Source organism: Alternaria alternata (genome assembly GCF_001642055.1).
Source record: "Alternaria alternata strain SRC1lrK2f unplaced genomic scaffold CC77scaffold_26, whole genome shotgun sequence".
NCBI lineage: Eukaryota > Fungi > Ascomycota > Dothideomycetes > Pleosporales > Pleosporaceae > Alternaria > Alternaria alternata.
The window spans coordinates 359,510-370,373 of record NW_017306215.1 but is presented as its reverse complement, the minus strand read 5'-3'; the positions used below and the strand labels follow the sequence as shown (position 1 = coordinate 370,373).

General features: G+C 50.8%; 3 protein-coding genes across 3 annotated transcripts; all 3 read left to right on the top strand.

The window, feature by feature from the left end:
• Positions 1 to 1,214: 1,214 nt before the first annotated feature.
• Positions 1,215 to 3,482, top strand: CC77DRAFT_1066255 (hypothetical protein; the record flags this gene model as incomplete). The annotated part of the gene is made up of 5 exons (XM_018528887.1): positions 1,215 to 1,714; positions 1,765 to 2,439; positions 2,487 to 2,942; positions 2,995 to 3,120; positions 3,170 to 3,482. 5 exons carry the CDS (start codon positions 1,215 to 1,217, stop codon positions 3,480 to 3,482), a joined length of 2,070 nt encoding a protein of 689 aa, XP_018380789.1.
• Positions 3,483 to 4,283: 801 nt separating this feature from the next.
• CC77DRAFT_947014 (hypothetical protein) lies at positions 4,284 to 5,356 on the top strand (the record flags this gene model as incomplete). Its single annotated transcript, XM_018535116.1, has 2 exons — positions 4,284 to 4,856; positions 4,925 to 5,356. The coding sequence occupies 2 exons, from the start codon at positions 4,284 to 4,286 to the stop codon at positions 5,354 to 5,356; spliced, it is 1,005 nt and encodes a 334-aa protein (XP_018380788.1).
• Positions 5,357 to 9,317: 3,961 nt separating this feature from the next.
• CC77DRAFT_1013302 (UDP-glucose 4-epimerase) lies at positions 9,318 to 10,812 on the top strand (the record flags this gene model as incomplete). Its single annotated transcript, XM_018523826.1, has 3 exons — positions 9,318 to 10,220; positions 10,270 to 10,522; positions 10,586 to 10,812. 3 exons carry the CDS (start codon positions 9,318 to 9,320, stop codon positions 10,810 to 10,812), a joined length of 1,383 nt encoding a protein of 460 aa, XP_018380787.1.
• Positions 10,813 to 10,864: the final 52 nt, after the last annotated feature.

Sequence of the window (10,864 nt, the reverse complement as noted above, 5' to 3'; positions counted from 1 at the left end):
TGGTTGGTGGTTAGCCGGTGCAAAATATCCACCGCTGCAAGACCAGCGGCAGTGGAGGAGCGCAGCCATCCTTCCAGAAATCTGCAATACGGCTCTTGGCCGCCACGAATGGCATTGGAGCGGCAGTCATCAGTCAGTGACTTGCAGCGCGAAGCCTTCTGACCGGGCATTGGCAAAAGCGATGACAGGGAATGCTGACAACGTCTAGGGGTCAGTGGCCATCTATCCCGAACAGCGAAGCGTGATTGTATTAAGACTAGGTCAAAGAAGATTTAGATCTCAACGATGAGGCGATGTCAGCGAAGGAGGGTGTCGTGATGACGCGACAAGAGTGGTGGACGAGGGAAGACGTGACGAGGCTGGAATTCCGGGGTTCGGCAGCAAATGTCCGTGCATGCCCATCATCGCTCTTTCAATCACGTTCATCCGGCATAGCTTTTAGCCTAACTTCTCCACACTGCGACTTTAATATCAAACTTCATCTATTACGGCATCTCTGTCGGTCTTGTCTCCGAGGCACATGCAATGTAATGCACCTGCCGCAGATGAAGTCTGGGTCAGTAATTGCTTGCGCAATATGGCCAGGTTGCGGGCAGACGCGTGCTTGCATGGAGCCAGGCTAGAAGACACCTGGCGCACCGCCCACAATATCCCTACACACACGCATGTTTTTACGGCCCCAAAAAAGGAATTACTGCCATGGACCCCAGCCGTGCACACCTCGAGCATACAGTGAATCTGTCCTTCGGCTCTACTCGAGACGGAAACGACCAGCGGCCTGGTAGGTAAAAGGTGCGGTCAAATCACGAGTCCTGTAATACTCTGAGATCGTTGCAATACATTGCTCTCACATGGCAAAAGTCATAACGCTACCGCTTCTCAAGTACAAGGACTAGCCAAGACCCTTGCTGACTATATGGCTATAAGGGCATGTTACGTATGCGAAGTAGTCCAGGAGGACGGCAATAACTATTCGAAGCCTCTGATCGAGCTATGCGCCGCGTCATGTTCTGCATCAAGTTGAGCTACAGGTAGAACTCCGACTGCTGAGGCTAAGAAGGGAGAAAATCAATAGTCCCTTGATCGTTTACTGCATCTGGACCAATGTCCTCCCAGTGGCGTACGAGATGATATCTGCCGAGAGTTCTTTATTAAGCCGCCCAGGTTCCTCACAAAAAAGTCTCGTCAGCACGTTGTTCACTTCGCGTTTCACGATGGCGTCTTCCGGTCTATCGTCACTGCGAGCATGCGCACTCACATGCCTCTGTCTCTTCTTGCAGCATGTTTCGGCGTACGTGGGAAGTGCCACGGTATCTAGCACGATCCTGGTCATTGCACGCGACTCGACATCGGCCATCAATGGCGCTACGCTTGGCCTTCAGGGTTACGGCATTCCTTATGAGATCGTCACTGTTCCCCAGGCTGGTATCACGAATCTTCCCCTACTCAATTCCTCGGCTACACATGGCAACTATGGTGGCATTGTCACCATAAGCGAAGTGGGCTACAACTATGGAGACCAATATTACAGCGCGCTTACTAGAAGACAATGGAATGATCTGTATGCATATCAGACCAACTTCGGTGTGCGAATGGTCCGTCTCGATGTATTCCCCACTGCCGACTTCGGGGTCGTCAGCAACGGTGGTAATTTGAACGATGAGCCGGTATCCTTCACAAACAACACCGGATTTACCACGGCCAACTTGAAGCCGTAAGTCTTGAAGCTCGCGACATTCGGATCAATACTGACTTCAACCACAGCAATGTAGACGTGAGTATCGCGAACATTTACCACACCCCTGCGACAATTGTAAATTCTTCAATGGCATGGGAATTTGCCAAGTTCTCGGGCAGTGGAACAGCTGCAGTCGTCAACCAGATAGGTCCTCGTCAACAGATGGTATGGTTTTTACCTTTTGCCCTAGATTGGGCACCCTCGAGTAACATCCTGCAACACGCATGGATTACCTGGATTACAAGAGGCCTCTTCGTTGGCTTCAGGAGAATCTACTTTAGCACACAAGTAGATGACATGTTCCTGGAGACGCCTATGTACCGACCTGCAGGCGTTAACTATCGTGCCAAGCCCGACGACCTTTCGATGCATGTCACTTGGCAGGCCGAACTGAATGCGAAGATGCCTACAGGGTCTGAGTTCTTCATAGAGATCGGACACAACGGTAATGGCGATATAGAGGCCTCTACGGATACGACTGAGGGCGGGAGGCTTTGTAATCCTGCATACGCGATTGAATACCCTGATCAACCCGACGGTAGCCCAGAATACACAAAGCCTCCTGGTACAGGCACCAACATCTGGCCTGCTACACCTTCCCAGTACACATGGAGCCTCGAGTGTGCGGAGATAGATGAACTAGAAAACTGGTTCGCCGACGAGGAGCAACGCGACGCCTTCGCGCACATTTCGCATACCTTGTAAGCCTTTTGTATATCCAGTCTCTGCACCACTGACTCGAAACCAGTTCGCACGCCGACCTGACCAACGCGACGTACTCCGATACATCGAAAGAGATCACGTTCAACCAAGCCTGGCTGAAACAGGTCGGTCTTGATGCTGCTCAACGCTGGAGCGGAAAGGGTATCATCCCGCCTGCTATCACTGGTCTACACAACGCAGATGCCATTAAGGGATGGATGGACAACGGAATCGTCAACGTGGTAGGAGATAATACGCGTCCAGTCCTTCGCAACCAGCAAAACACCTTCTGGCCATTGACTACCAACGTTGAGAACAATGGTTATGCAGGACTCAACGTCATGCCACGCTGGGCTACACTTATCTATTACAACTGCGATCTCCCGGCTTGTACATTGCAAGAATGGATCGATACATCAGCAGGCAAGGGAACATTCGACGATCTAATGGATAACTCTCGAGACACCGCGATACGCAATCTTTTCGGTTTGCATTGGGACCCGTAAGCGAATCATATTTGCCGCATCACAGAGTTGTACTGATTTGCAATCTAGGTACATGTTCCATCAGGCCAATATGCGCGTCAACGACGTTCCATCTACCACCGTGAATGGAAAAAGCGGGCAGTATTCGCTACTCATGACGTGGATCGAGGTCATTTCTGCTGAGATGATGCGCCTGTATGTAGATCTTGCTTCATGAGAAGATCCACCGACTAACGCACTATAGAACTACCTGGCCTTTCAAGACACTCAAACATGATGATCTCGCGCAGCAATTCATCAATCGACAAACTCGCGACCTATGCCGACCAAGCTTGACATGGACAGCATCTGCAAACGGCGCCAGTATCGAATCTGTTAATGTATATACAGCTGGAGGCAACAAGTGCGGAACGACGATACCTATCACTTTTCCAGGGGCTGTGACAAGCACGACTGGGGCAACCAAAGAGCAGCTTGGAAGCGATCCTCTTACATTGTGGGTATCGATGAGTGGCGCAAGCAGGCAGTACAAGTTCTCAAAGCCCATTCCGCTGTAAAACTAGGCGCATGTATTGGAAAACGCGGTACAAACGGCTGTCGCATTTTTCATCTTCAATGTACATGTTTTGGCAGTAGCCAACTCCACCCTAAGATCCCTACTGCCTTTTTGTTCGCTTTTACCCTGTATATGCGCTCACTACTGAGAGCCTGCGGAATTTAGGCGGTCATTACCGACCCCTGATCGAGCCCCACACCTGCATAGCCACTTCGCCAATATGGATGAATAAGGCAGCCAAGTTGGCGGGGTGGCAGCGCCTCAGCTCGCTACATGGGCTTATACCAACTTCCATATCGTCGAAGCCACAATGTGACGTTATTCCCTAGTGTTCACGGTTAAGTTCTCTGCTACTCTGACCCTGCTTCCTGGACAGCATTCAAACAGCATCTGTTGGTGATTGTTCGCTCCCTGTTGCACGATCTTCCAGCCAACAGCATGTTCCTGCAACACGCCACACCCGCAATATCACTGCATGAGGGCTATACCATATGCAGTTACTATCCGTCTTACATATAACAGCTTTATATTAACTACATATGCAGCGCGGCGCGCTGCGCTGCGCCGCATGCGACGCGTCCTTTCATGAGATTTTGGGACTATTGAATTTTCGATAGGTCTGGAGGCTGTTGCGTATGAATTATGGTCGCATTGAAGTTTGGAGATAAGCCGTGCTTAGGTATACGAGAATTTTGTTAAAGGAATCTTCGCGTCTGAGGTGTGTCTAGCAGCAGCTCAACCGACGGGGCGTACTGGCAAACCTCGACCTTTTCTTTCTAGCGACCAACAACACAAGCACGTAATGGATGCGAACCCCAAACCGAGGCAGCCATGGTCTTTGCGGCGCAAGATTCTTCTCGCAGTTCTCATCGTAGTCTTGATACTCGCGCTCGGCTTGGGATTAGGTCTCGGTCTTACCTTGGGACAGGGCGACGACAATAACGACGACAACTCCTCTCCACCAACACCTCTGCCAACACCAAACACCACACTACCATGGGTACCATCCGTATCGGATACTTGGCAAATCATCCTTTCTCACCCGCCCATCCTCTCTTCCTCTGAGACCAGCACAACCCCCAACGTCAGCATCTTCGACATCGACCTCTTCGACACGCCGATCGAGACAATTCAACGACTGCATGCTATGGACAAGAGAGTGATATGTTACTTCAGCGCAGGGAGCTACGAGGACTGGCGGCCTGACGCTTCGGAGTTTACAAAAGAGGATCTAGGACACGACCTAGACGGGTGGCCAGGCGAGAAATGGTTGGACTTGGGGAGTGAGAACGTGAGAAGGGTGATGAAGAGTAGAGTGAATTTGGCCAAGAGCAAAGAGTGTGATGGTGTTGATCCTGATAACGTTGATGCTTATGTGAGTACTTGGTTTACCGTTGAGGCTTTCGCACCTACAAGACTGTCGCTGTGCTAACCGAGATGTAGCAAAACGACAACGGCCTCTCCCTCACCCAGAATGATTCAATCGCTTACATGCAGTATCTATCGGATATTACTGCGCCTCTGAATCTTACGCTTGGACTTAAAAACGCCGGAGATATCATACCAGCTGTTCTACCCATTGTACATTTTAGCGTCAATGAAGAATGTGTAAAGTACGGTGAGTGCACCACTTTCGCGCCGTTCATCGCTGCGGGGAAGCCCGTTTTCCACATCGAGTATCCGGATGGGGCAGGCGCAGAACAGGGATTGCAAGGTGATGCAGTAGGGCAGTCCTGCGACAGAAAGGGGAAAGGAGAAGGGAGCGAAGGATTCAGCACGGTGTTGAAAAAGATGGAGTTGGATGGGTGGGTGGAATACTGCGATCGGCAGGTTGAAGTCACAGATGTAGATGAGAGTCTTGGTAACCACGACTAGAGATACGAGCCACATGCGATCCTTGACATATTTCAACTCTCAGAACCTGGGTTTTCTTCCTGGAGTAATGCGACAGTGTGTCTCATGCCGGTTAGAGGCGTGTGATTGGAGTAGGAGTCACGTAAAGACTTAGCAGACTTGCTGACATAGCATCTCTCGTGTAGCAACTTCAAAATCGTGATGCAAGGTTGTCTTAGCACCCACTACATCAACGTATATCTTTCAGACACCTTGAGTTTCGATATTGCCGGTGGACTGAACTCCATGGCGAGATTTCATTCTTCCACATCTCCTTTACCCCAGTCTTGCGACCCTGGGTATGTGGAACATGGAGTATACGTAACCTCGGATTATTCGACTTGGCATTTAGCCGCCACAAAACCTGGAGAAACCTTGCTTGCGCCGGTTTGCTGTGCCTACGCCGAAATGAGCCATGGCCGTTGATCTGACATAGGTGGCACATGTTCGAGCTTCACCAGCTCAGTGGTGGAATATGGTGTCACCAGCTTTTGCCCATTTGACGCATCAAGCAGGAATCATGCACTCAATCGCGGTACGGGTCCGGTATACCAAGGGGCAGTTACCGACCGGTTGAATGTGATCCAATATCCGATGCAAGTGGAGTGGGAAATCTGGGGCGGCTGCGGTAGCTGTGCTCGGCATTGAGCTTGCTTATTCTTGTGGTGAAAACCGATATTGATTGTTTCCTGGTCGGATGAGTGTACAGTCTTCTTTGAACCGACTTCCCATATGGCTGACGTGGCATAGAAGGATGGCTCGCTTTGCCAACTTCAGACCTCGATCTTCTCCGCAGATCTCGATATGAAATGTTGCGTTAGTCGCCAGATCCACAACGCAGAATGTGTGGCGGGCGGATAGGTTCCCTATTTGCGGAAATCTTACCTCCAAGGCACCAATGCACAGTGCAGCCAGGATCGCAATGCACATCTCGCAGGCAATACGAAACACGTAGTTTGCCAATGGGTCGGGATCTCTAGAGGGCCGTTTGGATCGACGTTGAAGACATTCGGGTCGTTTCCGACCTTCTTAAACTAGCCAGCGGACCCGGAGATGCGTTACACAAATCCTTCCCTTACATGCAAGCCACAATAGACGGCCGATCCGTGGCACCGGGTACAATACGAGCTTTTGAGAATCTGGAGAAGGACGTGTGTATGCGATCATGCACATTCCTATTGCCTCCTCGGTCGTCGGGTCCTGATGCGTATATCGGGATCCACTTGGTGTAGCTGAGGCATCAGGACGCGGCCCGGATAGACTCTGTAGGATACCGGAAATGTTTGTTGAGAGATACATCTACTCATACGCATGATCCCGTCGGAGCCTCGACCAACAAGAGTGTATGGTTAAGCGGGTCGATGTCGTCATTCCGTGAGGCTGATCACGCCAAAAGGCGCAATATCTTGTGTCGCTGTCTTGTCGTGAGACCTCGACCAGCCAATACTCCGAACAGCTGTAAGTAGCGATGCATGTCAGACCTCAATTGACTGTTCGCTCCCACGCACCCCGTCATTGGTGGTGAAATTTGGGGCTTGGCAACTTGGTCTCGGAACTGATCGATCGAAAATGCAGCGGAGGAATTCTTTCGGTACAACTAAAGTCGTATGGCGCGAGACAAGGCCCTAGCATACGCTGCTGCAAGCGAAGGATCGAGGCATGACATAGAAAGGTTTACACTCCGTGACACAACAGTCATCGCGGCATTACTTCGGACTTCCACCCGTTCGTGCAGTATGAACAAGGTACTCCTACGGAGAGCCGCCGGCACTTAGCCTCTATTGCATCGCGAAACAACCGCGGCATTTCTCCAAGGATGACATACCCCAAAGAAAGTGTCTCAAGTTTCGAAGCCTGGCACTTCGCTTGCGAAAAGGCGGAGAAGGGCATGGGCCCAAGCATTGCGAAGCAGAGATTGCATATCGAAATGAAGGCCAAGGTTGAAATAGAGTATACATGCAGCCCTAGTGCAGGATGAAAGGCTTAGCCTTTCGATCCGGGGTACCGCGCAGGGGTTCGATGAGCTAGATCTGCCGCCTAAAGCGGCAAACAGGGTACGGGTCGGGGTAATGTTGAAGCCAACCGTCTTTGGACTTTTTGGTTTCCGAATTACCAGGTCAGATTTTACGATGATCGTTGCTTGTTTGGAGGCGGCGCTGTGGAGTTGGAAAAGTGCTTCTTCGGCTTTCCTTGGATTCAACCGACGGCATGGCGGACCGCTTGTGTCACAGAAGGACTTTGTGCATTGCGTGTACTACCTTTGGTATTTTCCACTTGGACGCGCTGTCGGCTCTTCCCCGGAGAACTCACAGTGGCGCATGTCAACAGTCAAAGACATGTATGTCTTGGGGCGATCGATCCACTGTCATCCGCTGATTCTAGTTCAACAAAGCAGCCAAGTGTTCGATGAATGCAGACATAACGCCATCAGAGTTGGTAGAGTCCGAGCCAGCCGTCAACCAGATGCTATGATCTACAGCAAAAAGTTGCAGTAGCGTACTAGCCGTATCGACGGTTGTCAGATCTGGTACAGAATGCACAAGAAGCGCGAGTTTTTCTCGATTACACAAGGCCGTCCCAGCGACAGATCCGGTACTTTGAGGGTTGCTTCATCGAAATAAAGAGGCTCTGGAAGGGCGCCAGGGTTGTGGACGGGAGTGCAGAGTTGGCCTTATGCTCACGTAACTGCCGGGATTGAAGGTTGGGTATTTCGAGGCGCGTAAGTCACTCGGAAACTCCTGGTAGAGTGGATGGCACCACAACAAGGATCCAGAAGAGCCAACTTCCGCGTTTGTTCGTGCTACTAATGCAAAGGAAAGCGGGCTCAGCTTACCAATATAACTGTCCTTTAGTCCGAGGCTTTGTTCAACTGCTTGAGGAGATGCTATCAAAATACACAGCATGGGTCGAGGCGTACTGTGTAGGTGTCTCGTCGACGAAGATGCCGCCCAACGCTAGTGAAGAACTGTATTCTCCCTCAGACCGAAGAGGCAGCAATGTCGTCAAGTACAGAACTCAAGTCCCTAGTACACCACGTGGTTGCTGCATAGCCGATAGTGCGTACATTGCTGAGCAAGTTGAGCGCCTCGGTGACTGTTGAATACTCTGCGTTCGGCAATGCGCCCTCCCCGGGCCCATTATGTATGTTGATTATGACTGTAAACTGTACTCGAAAGAAATGACAATACTCTTTGGGTAGCGGATGTCTTTGGCTACGGTATGACAAGTAACAGTAACACGAAGATACCGTGGCATACACACTGTAAAGGGCGTCCCATACGCCTGCCAAGGGACAGACGTAGAGCGGAAGAATCACCAAGCCACGCCTGTCCATAGCTCTACTTGGAGCGCGACTAGCTAAGAGCGGACGACGAAATATCGATTTCGGCGGAGATCAGTCAACGGAGAGCAACACCTGGAGAGATACAGCGAGAGAGTGCTGACAGACGGCAATGTGGAATGAATCCTTCCGTAGTATGCTTGGGCACCGAGAACAAGCTTAACGAATGCCGGGATCGGGTATCGAAAGAAGCCTCGCCGTATGCCCACGTTGGATCTTTTGTGGCCCAGATGATGGTATTTTCAGAAATTAGAAGACGCGGCAATGCAACCCACACGGGTACGTATTGCGCGCTCGGTCATGCAAATTGGACAGGGATGGTTAGCGATGCGAGAGTATATTTCGAGAGTGCTAGACCTGAGGAGACTCCGAAACTGATGAGTCGGGATGAAGAGGCCGCATCGTGCCAAGCAACGTAAACGATATTGACGGCGCAGGAAAAGTCAGACTCTGGCGCCTTCTGCCTAATTGATCGTGAGTTGAGGCTGTTGTTGAGTGGTGGCATCTATAAAGATTTTCGGGCGTATCGAGAAAGGTAGCGCCGTAAAGATCAACAAATTCTCTCCTCTTCATCCATTCGCTAAGCAATCGTGTTTATCCAACATGTCGTCATTCTCTTCGCAATATTCGCCGTCGCCTTCTGTGACACCAGAGGTACTCAACACACCAGCAACAGAGCGATCTGTGCTATTCGACGACGAACTAGTTGCGGATCCTCTAGACATCAATGGAACTAATCCTGCCTTCATCATGGTCGTTGGCGGATTGGGGTATATCGGCTCGCATACGGTATTGGAATTGCTCAAGGAAGGCTATAACGTCCTGGTCATCGACGATTTGAGCAACTCGTACGAAGACGTCTTGACAAGAGTACGATCTCTTGCCGCGGAATACTGCGCAATGCGGGAGCGTCGAATGCCAGCACTACACTTCCGTCAGCTGGATTACAGAAGCGCACAGATGAAAACCGTATTGGCTAGCTATTCATCGTTTTCCATCATCAACAAGCCAGCACCTATTGGAGCACGTTATCCGTACTCGACACTGCAAAGAACGGATTCCGGCATTGACATGGATATGGATGACGCGCCAGAACCTATCGTTGAGCGGCAATGTAGGATATCAGGTGTCATCCATTTCGCAGCGTACAAGTCGGTGGAAGAGAGCATCCGGATGCCTTTGAAATACTATAACAACAACGTTTGCGGACTCGTTGACTTTCTTGCCTTGCTGGAAGAGTTCGACATCAAGAATTTTGTGTTTTCGTCTTCCGCAACGGTATATGGCGAGGGCGCTAATTGCGGACTACCTCTTCGCGAGGAACTCTGTGTCCACCATCCGGAGTCGTTCGTAGAGAACGATGGAACGGAACGTCGAGTCTTACCAGGAGTCCTAGGCCTCACATCGCCTTACGGGCGATCGAAGTTCATGTGTGAATCCATCTTGGCAGATCTGGCACTCTCTGACCCCACATGGTCCATAACCGCCTTGCGATACTTCAATCCGGTATGTACAATCAACACTCGAGATACGGAGACACAGCTAACGGATGCAGGTTGGTTGTCATGAGTCTGGCATCCTAGGTGAAGACCCTCGGCAGAAACCAAGCAACCTGATTCCAGTAATTGCGACGGTCTTAACCGGCATCAAGCCAGTTTTAGACATCTTTGGTACCGATTGGAACACCCCAGATGGAACAGCCGTTCGAGATTTTATCCATGTAGTGGATTTGGCTCGAGGCCACATTGCAGCTCTGGCAGCTTCGACAGCTGGGCGCATTAATGCACCATTCAGAACTTACAATCTCGGTAAGTCAGAGCTCTTAAAAAAAAACGCAAGCCATTGCAAGTTCTCATACTGACCCCGACCAGGAACAGGGCGAGGACACACCGTTCGTGAAGTACTCCAAAGTTTGGAAGATGCATCTCAACGGAAGATTCCAGCCAGAGAAGTTGGCCGGAGGGCGGGAGACGTCGGCTTCTGCGTGGCGGAGGTGCGACGTGCAGAGACCGAGCTGCAGTGGAAGGCAGAGAGGTCACTGAACGACTGTTCTGGTGATGTGTGGAACTTCACCAAGGCTCGATGCCCAGATTTGTAGTTCGATAGCCTTTCCGACGGCTCTGGACCTGTTTTCTTCAACGCTCATTTCC